The sequence below is a fragment of the Podarcis raffonei genome, chromosome 3 (assembly GCF_027172205.1).
Source record: "Podarcis raffonei isolate rPodRaf1 chromosome 3, rPodRaf1.pri, whole genome shotgun sequence".
NCBI lineage: Eukaryota > Metazoa > Chordata > Lepidosauria > Squamata > Lacertidae > Podarcis > Podarcis raffonei.
This window is the reverse complement of record NC_070604.1, coordinates 12,717,507-12,735,295: the sequence shown is the minus strand read 5'-3', so window position 1 is coordinate 12,735,295 and position 17,789 is coordinate 12,717,507. Positions and strand designations below refer to the sequence as shown.

General features: G+C 41.5%; 1 protein-coding gene across 2 annotated transcripts in view; it reads left to right on the top strand.

The window, feature by feature from the left end:
• The window catches only part of MACROD2 (mono-ADP ribosylhydrolase 2), a 974,476-nt gene that overhangs the window by 843,404 nt on the left and 113,283 nt on the right, over window positions 1-17,789 (top strand). For both annotated transcript variants that reach the window (XM_053380605.1, XM_053380604.1), the window contains exon 10: window positions 14,869-14,952. In XM_053380605.1, the coding sequence (XP_053236580.1) occupies window positions 14,869-14,952 (84 nt within the window). The remainder of the gene's footprint in view (window positions 1-14,868; window positions 14,953-17,789) is intronic.

Genomic DNA, 17,789 nt, shown 5'->3' with positions numbered 1-17,789 from the left:
CCCTCCCAAATAGCTGCCTTCTTCCCCTTCATTCTCTTCTCCACTCTCATATTTCCTTCAGTTTTACAGTGAATAAACTACCAAATACAAATTTCCTATTGAAATAAACGCTTGATAGTTTATTCAGAGACACACTGAATTTACATTTAGATCTTTGTCACCTAAGCGCATTACCCATTTCTGATTTACAAAAAAATCCCTAAGGCTAGATTCACTCAGCTTTGAAAATGTCCCCCTGCCCCCCAATCAATCAGTGACACAAAATAACTGTGTGTGTAAGAATGGAAATAGTTGCTAGGCAGAGAGTCAGGTTCTTGCCCTGTTCATCTGTTTGTGTCAGAGCACTGAGAGTGGTTTCTACTTATGAGACATTATCTCAGGGTTTATGAGACATTTCCTTTCTGGTGGCATATATGCATGGGTGTGTTGCAGTTGGCTAAATATGAATAAAAACTCACACCTAGTAGCATCAAAAGAGAACACGAAAGTGGTAGAATAACACCTTTCTTAGCCTGTGTATTCACCATACCTTCAAAACACATTTGAAGTACCTTTCCCCCCTCAAATAATTATGGGTACCGTAGATTACCCCTCAAAGAGTTACAATTCCACCCAGAAATCTTTGAGGGAAGGAATGTGATTCAAATGTGCTCTATAGGTTTAGTGTGTGTACAGCCCTACTGTAATAATTTTGAAAGGGGTTAGCTTTGTTAGGCTGTTGTAGCAAAAACAACAAAGGCATATTACAGACTAACGAATTTATTGCACATGAAAGCTTGTCTCATAATAAATTTGTTTTTAAGGTGTCACAAGACTCTTTGCTGTCTTTGAAGCTGTCTTCAAAGAAGCTGCCTGCCTTCTTTACTAGATTGTTCATCCCCTTTTCTTTTAATATGCTAATAATGACGAGGAAACTGTGGCCCTCCAGATGTTGTTGCACTGCAAGTCCCATCATCTCTGACCATAGACTATGCTGACTGGAGCATAGCTGTCAAGCGTCCCTTATTTGGAGGGACAGTCCCTTATTCCAGCACCATGTCCCGCTGCTGTCCCTTATTGATGGATGTCCCTTAAATGTCCCTGAAATGATGTCCCTTAAATTTCAAAGGAAGCAGCTCCTCTCCCTCCCTCCCTGCCGGCCAGGGAAGAGGGAGGCTCCAACTGTCTTGCTTGGCTGGGGGAGGGAGGGGGGAGGCTGTGTGTGTGTGGCTAGTTAATGCAAGCTGAGGGGGTTTTTGAATGCTGGGCGCCATTTTGTTGCACGTGCTGCTGCAAACTTTGCACTACAAAGCCAGGCCGGGGAGCCATCTTAAGTTGAGGCTGCATAGGCCTTGTGGTGCATGTGATTCAGATTCTATTCAGTTGAACCTCTGGTTGCAAAGTTGGTTGGACAGTGTTCTCGAAGCTACCAGCATGAGTTTGACCAGACTGCAGGAAGTCAGGAAGACTGGAGTGCCTGGAACAGGTGAGGCTGCAGGTCCCTTATTTCGGCTGCTGATCCCTTATTTTCAAGGCTGCTGGTCCCTTATTTTTAAATCTGTAAGTTGATAGCTATGGACTGGAGCTGATGGGTGTTGGAGTCCAAAATCATGGAGGATCACAAGTTCCCTGTTTCTGTGATACAGGGTTAAAGAGACGTATGGAAGAGATTTGATTTCCCTCTAACTTTCACCCCTCCTATAATTTGAAGATCAGCCTTCAATTTCCCACCCATTTGCTGTCTCCCATCTTTTAAGCTCCTCAGTAGTAACTCAGAAAGAGCAGGGAATGATTGCAGTTCTACCACCAGACATTTCAGTTAGCAGTCCCAAGTTAATCACAAGCTGTTGCAATGCTTCTTAGTATCATATAATTTAAGGCCTTGAACTTCAGCTCATGGATTGGGGCCTATTATTGGGACACAGCAACAGTACTGCCACCATACAAATATATGGCAAAAATTTAAAAGTGGGTCCTCAGATGTATACTAAGGCGACTGGAATCCTATCAGAACTTTGTATGGCATCGCTGGAGTGATTCCGGTGTTTTTCTCAAAAATGCAAGGCCTTTGTGCCTCTGTATCACTGGTTCTTCTGCTGCCAGTTGAATATTTATGGGAAAAGAAACACAAGTAACTGCATATTTATTCTTACGGTAGAATCTTTGAATGGAGGCTGTGATCTGAGCAGACTGGAACAATTTTGTCTTAGTTTGGATGCATATGGAATAGAAGCTTCATTTATACTGAGTGTGAGAAGACGAGACTTATCACTCCATGTGCATTCTGTCGCGAAAGGAGCAATGCCGCATGTAAAAGGGTGCCATCTCAACCATGACATAAGACAAAAAAAAGGTGTTGAACTTCTTAGGAATTGACTGCTAGGGATTTCTGTTTGGAATAGCTCCAAATGCTGCAAAAACGGACTTCGCATGTAATGAGACCAAAGTGTAAGGATGCTGTTACTAAGCAACTAGGAAGAGTAATTGCACAGATGCTGAGGTTCGGGACTACAGTGCACAAAAGAAACATTGCTTTTTAATATAAACTGTCACAGGAAGTTGGATTAAACTGGACCTGCATTCGTATTAGAAAGGTTACGGAAGACAGGGTATGTGAAGTCAAGGAATGGCAGTTGTGTTCCTTTCTTCACTGTCTGTTAGTGATCTGCCCTAAATATTTACCTCACTGAGGTCTGAGCACTGACAAAAGAGGCTCCCTCCAAGCATTAACTCAGCCTTCCGCAACCTGGCATTGTCTAGATGTTTTTGGTGTCCATTATCACTACTGAGCTTGGCTGACTGGAGCTGATGAGAGCTGTAGTCCAGCAACACATAGGGAGCAGATGAGGATGACTCCATTAAATTTGTGCTTTGAAATTCAAGGCAAATGGCTCCTGTCCATGTCCAGCGCAAGGCTTCTACGCTTTCAATGGGCTGACCCTTTTGCACACAACATGCCATTATGTACTGGCAAATGTACCACAGGGATCCTCTGTTTGGCAGTTCAGAGGGTGCCCATCCAAGTGCTGAAGATGGTTTATAGTTGGCATGGCTAGGTGTTGTAGGCCTCCATGTTAATGGATTCCAACTCGTATCAGCTGGATGGAGCTGATACGAGTTGGAATCCATTAACATCTGGAGGACCCAGGTTAGCCACCCCTGGTTTATAGGCTACAAACCCCACTGTTTTACTTGCTGATTTGAGCTCCTGTGGGTTTGAACTTTGACCTTGAGCATGTGGCTATTTGCTTATTGTCTATTGGAGGAAACAATAGTTTGGATCCAGACTAAATTAGTTTCACTGGCAGTGCAACCCTATACATGTCTACTCAGACTTGTGTCCCATTGAGATCAATGGGGCACATGCCGAAGTAAGAGGATACAAGATTTCTGCCTCATTTATCAGTTGAAACGAATAAGACTTGAGCCACGGCTCGCTATTCACACTTATGCTCCCTTGTCGTTATAAAACAAACTCAAAGTGACTTACAAAAATGTTCATACAATGCATTTAAAAAAACAGTTGAAATTACCAAGATCAATTCCATACAAGAAAACCAGAAGAGCAGGATAGTATGAGACCTATCGTACCTAACTTAGTCTGGATCTAGCCCAGTGAGAAAAAGTGACACACAAACTGCCTTGGGACACTATGACTCTTTTAATAACTGGCTCCTGGGCATGTAGTTGGCTGCTTCTTTTTCTTCTTTGGCATTCTGCTTTCAAAACGATCACCTGAACATTCTGCCACATGCGTCAACTGAATGACAGAGCACCAACTTCGGGTTTGTGCCTGCGAGGCAGCATGCAGACTGTGGCTTAACACCAGCACACCAGAATTTTGGCTGACAAGAGGGGAAACCCAGCCGAGATACGCAATAAGCACTTCAATATTTCATTTCCACCCATCTGTAGTTATGTGTGACTGCAGCGGCCAGTTCTAATCAAAATTGAGAGGATAAAGCTGGTTTTTCTCTGACAAAATGTGGAAGTGATTGATGAATAGCGATAGCTCTCTCTTGCCAAGTAGAAGTTGTAAACGGGACTAATACTGTTAAGCCTCAAACTTTTACCATTATCAAATAGGTGCAGAATTCCACAAGGACAGGTTATAATTATGCGAAACTTCGCAGCCGATATACAAGGGATAAATACGGAGCAAGGAGATCTAGAATGAAAGACATAAGGGTTTCTTGACACCCTATTTAACATGGACATCCTTCTGTTTTTACCAGTTAGTTTTTTACCACTCTGATTTGCTAGCCTGATGTCATATTTAGCTGTAGTTTGAATCAAGTTGTAGTTTAAGTTGCAAGTTTTATTAGTTATCTGCTATTAAGAAATTCCCAGTGTTTAATTCAATTTTAGCACGGGTTTCAGTTACTTGAGTGGTACATAAATTTTACATAATCCCACTAGTGTGTTAGGTTAAACAACTTTCTTGGCCGAGACACTATTTTGAACAGTAAAATAGCTCAGCAGGACATGTAAAGAACTGTAAATGCCAACATGTTTGTCAAGTCTTTTTTTTAACAATGGCATCTTACCTTACCTCATGAAGTTTTTTCCTTTGCCTCTCTATTCATGTAGTTTATCTGCCCTAAGCTAAGTAGAACGTGTACTTTCTCATTCTTTAAGTGTTTGCACACAAACACATCTGAGTACTCGTTTGATATACACATGTGAAAGGGGGGCAATTGGGATAGCAGGCTAAGGTGGGAACCGAGAGAAGAGACATCTGGGAACTGATGGGAATGAAATGAGTGGAAACAAGAGAACTGTGACTGAAGGAGGAGGAGGAGGAGAGAGAGAGAGATGAAAAGGAAACTGGAGAAAGACAAAACAAGTGTTGGAAAAGTAAATGAAAGATGAGATTCAGCAGTGCAAGGAGCAGCTGCTCTTCTCTAAGGATGTAGGGGATATATAAACACAAGGACCCCTCCTTAGAGCAGAATCTAGTGCATTTGTCATGTTGCTTCTGTTCAAGTAATTTATTTGGTTAAGCAGACGCTGCCCTGTGAGAGGACATCTCAGAATGCTCATGGGATGTGGGTTCTGCATAACTCAGCTGAAAGCAGTAAGCCAGCCCGGGTGAGAGAAGACTGATTGCCGGACTTAATGTCCAATGGGGGCAAGGGTTGTACTATTAAAACACTGAGGGTTGTGCCCACATGGGTTGTGCCAATTCATGTGCCCACATGAAGATCATGGAAATGTCCAGGCAGTAGCTTTCCACATACCTGCCTTGACAAGCTCTGCCATCCTTTCTTCACACACATTCACCATTGGTTATGAAGCATGTTGACATCACAGATTAATGTGGACCCTCTAAATCTTATGAATTGTTTGAAACCAGAATGGACTAAAGCACCAAGTACGTATATCTGGTTCCCCCTTAGCAAGTTTTTGCTGTCTTTGCAAGCATGACATTAGTATAGTGACTCAGGCTGGAAGTTACGCCAAACTATGACTTGAATAAGCCCTGAGCTTAGGTGTCTCTTTTCCATATCTCATGTGCCCTCACTGACTTCCTCTATTGTGGTAAGTAATAATTGGCCATACCCAAACTGGGTTTTGGTTTGCGTGAACCATAGCTTGCCTGCAAACTGAACTAAAAATCACAATCAAAATGTGTTTTTAATTCCACTTTTGGTTTGTGCAAATCATGGTTTGTCCACTTCAGGTATTTTGGCAAACATTAGTTTTCTGGGAACCCAAAGTTTGTTTATATAACTCCAAACCATGGTTTGATGTTACATCTGAAACAAGCTGTTCTTATCTTCCATGCAAATGGTATTTTGAGAATGTTCCACATTTATTAACATATATGAGGTAAAGAAGTGCCTTAAGGTCGGATTGCAGACTTGATAATTATGCAGGTTTGGGCCATAGGTTCTCGGTAGTTAGGTCGATCTAGCTAGCTACCCTTTTGTACCATTTATTTTAACAGATTGTTGTAAAGCAATAAGAACAAATAAGGCAGTGCATTCTGCAAAAGGAAACAGTAAGTAACATACCCTGTGCCAAAAAATGTTTTCATATTTAAGACTGCTAAACATATGTAAATTGAAAACAGGATTGTCACCTCTTACTGTACTTAAGCAGTATACACAAACTCATGTTACTAATTAGTAGATGTATTACTACAGCAAATATGGTGTATAAAAGTAAAATAAATTAATAGGAGTGGATGAAATTGAACAGGAATAGGAAGGCTAACATTTTTATTTTGAGTGTAATGGGTATAAATGGATCTATATTTAAAGGGTGTAGTATATGGTCCGCATATACATTAAAAGGGCTGCCAACATTCTAGAAAGGCGTTAGAAAGTATTATCCTGACTTTCTTCCATCTGACAGAAAATATTGTCCATAATAAGAAAAGCACTGGACTTTCTAAACCATGGCTGACTAGAAAGGACTTTTCTATTTTTCCTCCTCCTGAAGTTTAGACAGACTTATTATCATCATCAGGCTTCTTCTAGGCTGAGACATTTTTCTGAATACTGAGGTATTTTAAGAAGACAACTTGTAGTGGATTAATAGGAATTTGATGAACCATGATACACCTAATATATTAGATGTCTAAAATGATTTTAACCTTATGAGCCATCTGTAGACTGTTTCAGAATGTCTGTTTTCTCACGGAGTTTCCTTAAAAAAAAAGACCTAGTTCACAGTGGCAAAACTGTCTGAGTTACACAACTTCATACCGCTGCTATGGTGGAGTGGTGGTCACATGATGGACTGCACCTCAATATAAAAATAATTCTTTCTGCATAGAAATGGACATGTCTGACCGAAGGGTTCAAACTTCTAGCCCCTCTTCAAACACTCTGGCCAGACTCTCCCTGCGGAAAAGGAAGGAGAGAGACTCTGCAGCCAGATTGTGGAGTGTGTGGATAATCATTTTGCTGCTTGAAGAGGAGTGCAAATGGTCCTTACCCCCATTATTATATTTTCCTCAAATTGTGAACTTGAACTGTGGAATTAAAATGTGCATGTTAGAGTCAAGTATTGTAGAATTTCACTTAACTACCTCTTCACAAAAGTCAACAGAAATTGTGCAAACTCGGTGCTAGCAGATTCACAACCTAAATGTGACAATAAAAGTACATAACAGAAAGAACTGTTTTCAAAGATGCACATGCTACAAGGCCCAACTTGTTCATTGCAATAACTAATGACTTGAAGGGCAAACTGCCCATGAGGTTAAATGTATATTTGCATCTAAAATGCAGGGTGAGGTGGGTTGCTTTGTTTTGGTTTCTTTTTTTATATAAACACACACACACACAAATAACATCACCTGGAGGCTGATAACTAACAGCATCTGAGCCAGCATGGAGAGGGTTTTTTTTTTAATCCTTCCCTGCTGACTCCTGGAGTCTTGAAGAAAATCCCTCCTCTGAAGCTAGTATTTGCTTTGGGGAGAAATCCCCAATTGCCATCAGTCAGAGGCCTCTTTAATGCTTTTGTCTAGTTTGGTCCACAATGATACCTAAAAGCAAGTCAGCACTTTATAGAAGCCCAAAACCTTGAACTATGATGAAGTGGCAGTATCTACTTATGTTTCCATATCTAACGGCACCATCCTATACATATCTACTTGGGGATAAACTCCACTAAATTCAAAAGTATAATATCCCAAGTAAGTGTGCAATATAAGAAATGCACAATCTATTTTTGTATTGAATGTATTGTTCAACTTATGCGCACATACAAACATACACATAATTTTATTTGTATGCCATGTTTCCATAGTTAAGACCAATAATAAGTTCATAATTATCAACATAACAAAAGCGGTCAATTCATAAGCAATAAATAAAACATCAAAAAGTACACAACCAAATTAAATAATTTCCACATAAATCAAATTAAGATCTAAAATAAAGATTAAAAAATAAAACAGAAACCCCCCCCTCAGAAACCCCTACTAACCAATGTCCCAACCCAAGACTCTGTTCAGCAGTTTCAGCCTCTGTCAGAGCCCCACCTCCCAGTCCAGGTGGATAAAGGCCTGCAAGGCTGGCAACAGGTCTTCCAGGACTCACAGCCAGGATGATCATAAGAATTATTTTTAAATGGTGGCTCATAGTTTTAATTGTGTTCTTCCTTCCCCCAAAATGAGGTTGACAGATGAGGCCTAATGAGAAAGAGATTGAAATGAATGAGAATGCAGGATATACACTCCCTCACATGCATGCATATATTTTAGGCGTAATCAGAACATGTGGTGATGCTAGCAGATTTCTCCAGTATTTGCAGATGGTGTGATTTGCTTTCATGGTTAGGTTTTATAGGGTATGGATTTTCTCTTACTTCAGCATAGCTGGTTACACTGGGGATTCCCCCCTTGCTCCTGAACGTGGAAGGAATACACGAAAATCATAGCCTGAATCTATGAACGCAATGAATAGTTAATGCAACATTGTGTGTGCAAAAACGGGGGGTAAATTCCATCAATATGAGTTGACTTTTCGAGAGCAGATACCAAGATGAGCATAGAATCTTGTTCAAAGCCTAATCCTTAGAAAAGCTAACCTGGATAATATCCACAGATGACATGGGTAAAAGTTACGCATCCTGGTATAACCTCCCCATTTTTACAAGCTCCTAGAAGAATTTCAAATTGCTGTTGTGCGAGTGGCAAGCACTGCATCAGAATTTTTAGGAGAGTATGCCGCTAATGCTAGGAATTTAATGAGCATTAACCCCTTATCTGTTGCAGCTAGTGTGGTGGGGCTCACTTGTAGCTTACCTTGAAGGCACCGAGATGGAGCAGGGCAGCGGTGAGGCTGGGACTGTGTTGATGCCCTGGTGGAGCCAATCCAGCACTCCATCAGTGTATCTGCATGGCTATGACCTTCCTGGCCCCCTGCAGCAGCTCCCATGTAACTTGCAGTGACACTGGAAAGACAGCTTCACCTCACTCCCTCAAACCACCAGCTGCTACTTGATCTTATTGTAAATTCTACATGACATCTAATTTTGGTTTTATCCCAGAGTGTTTGGATGTGATTGGATGCTAGGAGATGATATATTTATAATAAGAATAAAAATAATTTATTATTTATACCCTGCCCATTTGGCTGGGTTTTGGCTGGGCGGGGTATAAATAATAAATTATTATTATTATTCCCACTGACTGCTACAACCCAGTCCACTGTTCTGACTTAGCAAAGACTTTCCTGCACTAGCCTTACCTGTAGAACGAGAAGAGAAACTTAACTTGATCCACTGGCTGTTCTTTGTTTTAAGTTGAGTGCAAAGGACTTCTGGGGGTGTGTTGTTGCTGTGGCTTTCCTCTTGCACCTTCCCTTTGTGCTGTTCCATTTAGCTGCAGGGCACCAAGGATATGCTTGTGAAATACCCTCACAGATCTGAGGATGCCATGAGCGCCATTCAGGGCATTCTCACCCTCCCTCACATATTGCTGACACAATCATTGCAAATAACATAGCTAACGGATTATGGCTCCCAACAGCTTTTTTTTTTCTAATCAGAGATATGTTCAGATATACAGTGATGCCTCGGGTTATATAATAATAATAATAATAATTTATTATTTATACCCCGCCCATCTGGCTGAGTTTCCCCAGCCACTCTGGGCGGCTTCCAATCAAGTGTTAAAAACAATACAGCATTAAATATTAAAAACTTCCCTAAACAGGGTTAAGTACTTAATTCGTTCCGGAGGTCCGTTCTTAACCTGAAACTGTTCTTAACCTGAAGCACCACTTTAGCTAGTGGGGCCTCCTGCTGCCGCCGTGCCCCCGGAGCACGATTTCTCTTCTCATCTTGAAGCAAAGTTCTTAACCCGAGGTACTATTTCTGGGTTAGCAGAGTCTGTAACCTGAAGCATATGTAACCTGAAGCGTATGTAACCTAAGGTACCACTGTATATTCTTTTAATGCGATAAGTAGTATAGTGTGTTTTCAAATTCCACACAGAAATAAATGCATGCATGACACATGAAGCAACTTAGACGCTTGTCTCCGCACTTGTACAGTTATTTCCCTTCTGAAAATTCAGGGGGGAAGTTCATCTCAGCCGTGGCATTCCATAAGCATGTCTGCACGCTCAGAACCCAAATGGATGGGGTTTATAAATTGAATGGGATGTTAAAATAGTAAGTGAGGCTACTTCAAAATAGGCTTGCTGTTCCACTTGCCTAATTTAAAAGAAAACAATTTAACCATTTCAATTTGCAAACAGAAAAAAAGACAACTCCGGTTTCCTCTTCTCTTCAACCTTTGAAATGACGCTAATTCCAATTAGACTGTGCTACAAGTCCATGCGAAATTAGCCCATTAGACTGGAATGTTTGTCTCTACATCTGCTCTCCTTCTGTTAGACATGAGTCGGGGCTCGCCGCAGGCATGTCATCACTCAGCCATCAGGCTCTCTAAGCTGGAGCTGTACAGACCAGACGAAGTGCACCTGTTGGACAGAGAGGGAGTGATCTTTTTTCAATGTGAACTTAGGAAGGGGGTTAAATGAGCACCTGGGCACCTAAACGGGAAGAAAGGAATAGCCATGTTTTGAGTTTTGGCACCTCCTGGTGGTGGTACCAAGAACTGGCCCAGTGCAGTTTTCGCTCTTCCCATCTCCTCTCCGGGGCATTTGAAAGAAGCACTGCAGCGCTGAGGCGCAACTAGTCTCCCTAGAGACTTTATTATCTAGTTTGAGTAGCCTCCCTTTTCTTTTTAGCAGGCACCCCGCTTTAGGATAGGATGACCCAAAACAAAGCAAAACGAAAAACCAGCAATTGGGAAGTTTCCATAGTGGAGGAAATGCTTTTGAAAGGCATTTGGATGAACAGGGTTGAAATGACTTTTAAATATTTTTGCAGCCAGATGCTCTCTTAAAATCCAATTCTGGTTCAGCCTTTTGAAATCACAGCCGATGTGCAAATCTTTTCTTTTCAGCACTCCTTCTACATTCCCTTTCCTTACTCCCCGTTATGAAGCCTTGGCAGTTGCATGGACTTCATTGCAGACCCACAACATGCCCTTCCTGAAATAGGCTATTGCCCTAAATCCATTACCTTGCATTTGTTCAGGCCAGTGTGTGTGTGTGTGTGTGTGTGTGTGTGTGTGTGTGTGTGTACACATTATTTTCAGGCTGCCATGTATCACATTTTTTTTCTCTGAGCTGCTCACTCAATAAAAACTACAAAACAACAAAAAAAAAATACAATAAAATGCAGCAAGATAGGTGCAATTAGTGCATCTCTGGCAAATGGCAAGGGGTCCCGAAAGCAATATTGGAAATTAATTCTCTTTGGGGGAGTCACCATTTGATACACTGTTAATCACTGCATTGCTACAGTTAACATGATCTTCATATGCCCTGTAACAGAAGAGCGTTTATTCCACACTGTCCCAATTAGTGCCTAGGCTTAATATCGTTAAACTAGCAAGGATACATTTGCAAAAGTCTCATAGACATTCACATATTCAGCCCAGCTGAGTTATTCTTTGAATCAAGCCAGTCTTTCATTTGAAGAGTATCTTTTCTTTCCATATTTGAAAGGATTCAGAGTGAGTAATAGATATTTGAGGTTGCGACTGCAATTAGCCATTTCCTATCATTAATGGACTTCCAGTTCATTTCATCTGTAGGTCATGACTTTAGCAGATGGAACTCTTAGTTGTAGACCATCTTTATGAATTATTGCCACTGCCTGCATGCTATCCATACTCAACTTTCTCTAATATCAGCTCCCCCACCCCCCAAAAAAATTAAGTGCTCCATAATTATACATTTGTAAACTATTTTTTTTTCTGACAAGTGCCTTTCAAACTGATTTCATCCTAATTCAGAGGCATGTGTGATAATAAGAAGGAACTGCAGATCTGCACATAGTTCCTGAAATCAGCCTCATCTGAAGCTACTGGTAGAGGGGAAATATCACTGCATTTCCATCAGGTCTTCGAAACGGCTACAAAAGGGCTCTAATGAAAAAATAACAGATGACCAAATGCATAGCATACTGAGATAAATGCATTCTCTGTTGTACATTTCTCTGCCACCCAGGAAGGTGCATATCTTATTACCTTTGCAAACTTTGTTTCTGTGGGTCAGTGTGAGGCTCCCCCCCCCCCCCGCGCAAAATGAACAGCAGGGTGTTTATGCTCATAATATAATCCCTTTTTATATATATAGAGCCGCCACTAATGCTCTTTTGAGTATGAAGACTCATTAGGAATTAGTTGGAGGCAAGGGAAAATGAATAACAGTATTCGCAAAAATCACACTTAATGCTTGCACATTGGCTTTCTTATTTCAGATACAAAATTATGCACAAAAAAGCTTATATCTGTGTGTGTGCGCGTGTGTGCCGAGACAGTATATTTTAACCTTCAGCAGAGTCCAACTCCTGTTAAAATCAATGATAGATCTCTCGTAGATTTAAAGGGATCAGAATTTCACCTCTTTAATATTTATTTTACTCCCCTCCCCCCAAACAAGTGTCCTTTCTTTTCTCGCAGCTGCTAGCATATTGTGATGTTCAGTTAAAAGGTCTCCAATGCGATCATATTTCATGCAGCATGTTGCTGGTCTGGCTTGAATCAAAGGGGCAGATGTAGTTAAAGCTTTCTATGGACCTTAGTTGTACGGTATCAGATATGTCTTCTGTCTGCGGATGTAGCAAATCTTTTCCAGCTCTAAAATGTGTGATTTAATAGTGCATTAGAGCAATCTTATCTTTTGAGTTTTGTGGCTTTCTTAAAACTTATTGGGCGACTTTGAAAAAAGAAAGGAAGAAAGAAACCATATATAAATTCATTTAGGTTACTAACACTGTTTCTTTATTTAAAGCATCCCCCTTGCTCTTTAACAGAAAAGGCTCGCAGAAAGGCTTACATAAGATCAATAAAAACAATACAAGACCTGCCCGCAGGCTTACAATCTGAAAGACCCAACACAAAAGGAAAAAGGAGTGGGAGGAAATAAAGGAACCTTGAGCATCAGTTCTTAAGATTGCACAACAGTCCTTATAATGACCAGGTGGAGTGGAAATAGTACAGGGAGGGAAGGAGCCTGGTGGAGCTGTTCTCTAAGCAAAGCCAATGGAGAAGCGCTGCTTCGCATCTCCCCTTCTGCTAAAGCCTGGCAGAATAGCAGTTCCATCTACAAATGCATGACTGCATCTAAAGATCACCGTACATCTTGCCTGAATTTATTCCTGCGATATATGCTAGCATTTTTAAAAAACATTTTTGTTGTTACGCGTATTTTAATTATACATTAGAATATGGTGGTTGCTGCAGTTGTTGTTTTAAATGTAGATAGCTACCCATATAAAATATACAGTGGTACCACGGGCGCTGTGGGTTAAACCACAGAGCCTAGGACTTGCTGATCAGAAGGTCGGCGGTTCGAATCCCCGCAAAGGGGTGAGCTCCCGTTGCTCAGTCCCTGATCCTGCCAACCTAGCAGTTCGAAAGCACGTCAAAGTGCAAATAGATAAATAGGTACCACTCCAGCGGGAAGGTAAACGGCGTTTCTGTGCACTGCTCTGGTTCGCCAGAAGTGGCTTAGTCATGGTGGCCACATGACCCGGAAGCTGTATGCTGGCTCCCTCGGCCAATAAAGCGAGATGAGCGCCGCAACCCCAGAGTCGGTCACGACTGGACCTAACGGTCAGGGGTCCCTTTACCTTTACCTTTACCTCGGGTTAGGAACTTAATTCATTCCAGAGGTCCGTTCTTAACTTGAAACTGTTCTTAAGCACCACTTTAGCTAATGGGGCCTCCTGCTGCCGCCACACCACTGCCACGCGATTTCTGTTCTCATCCTGAAGCAAAGTTCTTAACCTGAGGTACAATTTCTGGGTTAGCAGAGTCTGTAACCTGAAGCATCTGTAACCCGAGATACCACTGTATATCTTGGGTGGCTTGCAAAGAGAGTCACCAGAAAGCTTTTAAGTGGAGGACTCATATTGAATGTGTTGAAATTAATTCAGTATTGTGATATTAGTTTATTGCAATTATATATACACTTGGATTTGAAAAAATAAAGAAATCCCAATAAGTGGTAATTGATCAAATCAAAATTATAGAACAAACTCAGTGCCCCTTGGTCAGTCTTAGGAGGGACACTAGGCTCCTTTGCCTGCTCCCACCTCTGGAGTCTGTTGACCCAAGAAGAAAACATTTAATATACTAAGATCAATATACTTGAGACTTAGGAACGTTGACTCCAACTCCCAGTGCAGCTTGCACATAATTCGTACTGATTTAACTGATTTAAAGGGGACTTTGAACCTGCCAAGGATTATTAGTTTCTGATATTCAGCTAGTTAAATGAATTCAGGTTTTCTTTACTCATTAGCATTATTTTCTTAAGAATGGGTATCGTTGGATGCTAGTTTGCTACTGAGCCTCTTCACTGTTGATGCCAATACTTCTACCTCCATTGCTCAACTAATAGTGCAATCCTAAATGTGTCTACTCAGAAATAAGTCCCATTGTTTTCAATGGGGTTTACTCCCATGTGAGAGTGCATGTGACTGCTGTCTAAGCTCACAAGCTGAGGTCACTCTTCCTGGTCTGTAAAGCTCCAGGGGTTTTGAAACCCTGTTCACTCAAGTGATATTATTGTGATACTACAGGAGAATGTGATGATTTACACGTGAGGGGTTGTGGCTTTTGAAATAAGGTGTTTTGAGTGCAGCCAAAATCCTTCAGAGCCATGATGATGGCATGTGAAGCAGAAATGCATCTTCACGATGCTTAAAAGCACCACATTTTCCTTCTGAAAGCAGCACAAAGATAGTATCTGTTTATTCTTCCAATATCTTGCATGTTCATATTTAATTTTTTAAAATGCTAACTCAAAAATCCCCTCTATTTATGAATTCTTTGTTCTTGCAGAGGGAGTGGAGCAGCAAGGCCAGTCTCCTTCACCCGTGAAATGCAAAGCAAAGCAATCTGAGGACCTGGAGGACAATAATGAGGGTAGGTGGGAGTAAGCCTCCTTGGAGTCATTTATCAGTTTTTCATTACACAAAGATAGGTTCCCTTTAATTTTTAAATTATACAGTTTGTAGTCTATTTGTTTTAAAATATTACTCGTGTCTATATTTACTGTGCGATTTCTTTATCCTCCCCTAGTGCAGTTTGGCCCTGGGTTAAGTGAGCTAAGCAACTTTTCTTTTATCTTTTCCCATGTGTAATTTTGACCCAATTTTTTGTGTGACAATGATATCCTTTCTGGCAGGAGAGAGATAACAATTGTTTTAATGCCACAATGCTATTTAGTATTTACGGGCGTTGGAAAGATAGGATGTGTAGTTTTCGAAAAATGTGTGATCAGGAAACTAAGCAGTTATCATAATTCCAAAAGTGAGTAATTCCGTCTTTCCACACTACTATGATTGGTCTTAAATAAGAGTTGGAACAGGGCACAAAAAGTCATATTGTTAAATCGCAATAGCAATTTTCTGTTGAACATTCCGTTGACTTTAATCTACTGGATTTCAGATTTACAGCCTGATCCAAACCTTAGCTGGATCTTGGCTGCATACACAGAGCTCCCAATGCAACCCAAAATTTCACATTTATTTCGGCTCAGCATGTCCAGTGTGGATGTACCTATGGAGCTGATACCCAGCGAGGTGAACAGGAAGCTCCCTGCTCACATGGGAGCTCTGTGCATGGATCAAAGCTGGTGTAGTGTACAAGTTAAGAGACTGAGCTATGAGAACGAACCTTGGCTACAGCTCATGCTTGAGGAAGACAGGCTTAACCACAATCCTGGGTCTGGATGACACACTGAGCCAAACTTTAGCTTAACCCAGGACAGTTTGGGAGCAGGAAGGACCAGAGGGGACATATTTGCAGAGTCCCAGTAGGCCATAGTTTCTGCGAACCAGTCCACTGATAAAAAGGGCTAATTGTTGCCATAGTTTACTTCAGCGTATTAAAGGATTGGTACTGAATGGGGCACATACTCCTGAAGCTGACTCCTGATTTGTTCATTGTAGTTAGCAAGAAGTCAGAGTTGCACCAGCCCAGTCATACAGTGGCAGACCCTCAAAGTGTCCCTATTTTCCAGGGATGTCCCTGATTTAGAAAAGCCGTCCTGGTTTCTGAGTTGATCCCGGAATGTCCCACTTTCCCCTATTTTCATTGGAGAAAAGTTGAAGGGTATGGAGTTATCCAACCCCTGAGCTGTCTGAAGGCAAATGTTTAATGTTTTATTATGTTTTTATATGTTAGAAGCTGTCCAGAGTGGTTGGGGCAACCCAATAAGATGTGTGCGGTATAAATAGTAAAATTATCACTTCCGGGTTGGCGCCTCCGGCAATGGCGGAATTCCTCTGATCGGGAGGAATTTGCTTCGTGGAAATTAGGGTCTGGCTGCCACGGCGAAGGCGGGGACCCACAAAAAATCACAGGCGGGAGAAGCCTGTGAACGTGGGATTCGGCTGGCACCTTTTGCGCCTCCCCTACTCGCGGGGAAACCCAGTTTCGGGGATCTGGAGCGACATGGGGTGAGTGGCGCAGTGCTTCGAATTAACTGCTTCTTTCACGGAGTGAAGCCGCATTGCTGTTGCCGGAGAGTGCTGACTTTTTCCTGTGGACAATTTGATCTTAAAACAACTACCCATGAGTAGAACGGAAAATTGGATTTTTAAACGTCTTAATTTGGCACCGAAAAGGGGAGGTTTCAAACAGGAAGTCCGCCTTCCCCTTTTGTAAATAGACTGAAGCAAAGAGGCTGCAAGCTAAAGTCTTGGAAAGCCTTCCTTAAAGGATTAAACTTCCATCGGCTAAAATTATTAAACCCCCCCTTGGAAGCAGGAGAAGAGGGGGGAATTTTTGGATCGTGTAAGCCTGCAGGAGAGAGTGAAGAAAGTCAAATTACCACCGCTCTGAACCTGGAAACGGGCTGCTAGTAAGACTGACGTTTTGGAAATGCTCATTGACTGTGAATAGATCGTTCGCTGACAGCTAGTTAAATAAGAGAAATACATTGTTTCCATTGTCTCCTTCTGCATTTAAAAAGGAGTAAAAGTAACTGAAAATTGAAACTAACTTTATTGCTTGAACTGTGCTTAAAAGGATTGATACAAATAGAAATTGTTTCCCCCTAGAGGAAGCCTTTGAAATTGTTACATGAGCTGAGCTGGGGGAATTTCCAGCTGCAAGATAAAAAACTGTGAGAATCTGGGACTGACCTTGGAGCGTTAAGAATGTTGACAGAAGAAGCCTTAGTGGTTGCATTATGTAAGATAAATGATTCACTGGAACAGCTTCATAAGAAGACGGATGTGATGACTATAAAAATTGATAACTTGGGACAAAAAGTGACTAATTTGGGACAAAAAGTGAACATTAATACAGAAACTATTCAGGAATCGATACAGGGATCTACTTTGACATGGCAAATTGTGGAGAAGGCGGGGGAGAAAGTTGTTGTTGTTGAACCTAAAGTAGCACAAGTGGAGAGGGAGAGAGCCCCAGCCTTACAGATGCAATTTGATGGCTATAAGTTGATGCTATTTATGAGTGAATTTAGAGAAAGTCAGATTTTGAGGATTGGAGCCCCGCTTGGACTGGAGAAGGAAAGTTGGATAGATCCCTTCATGCAGGGTTTTACTGACCTTTGGGACCTGGACTTGGGCCAGGAGGAGACTGGAGTTGTGGGGACCTCCAGATTTGGAGGAACTTTGAAATACGTCCTGAAATATCTTTTGAATCTTAGTTTTAACTATGGAGATTTGGCTGACCTGTCGAGAAGGAATGAAAACATTGCTAGGTGGGAATTTCCCTGAGATCTACTCTTCAGC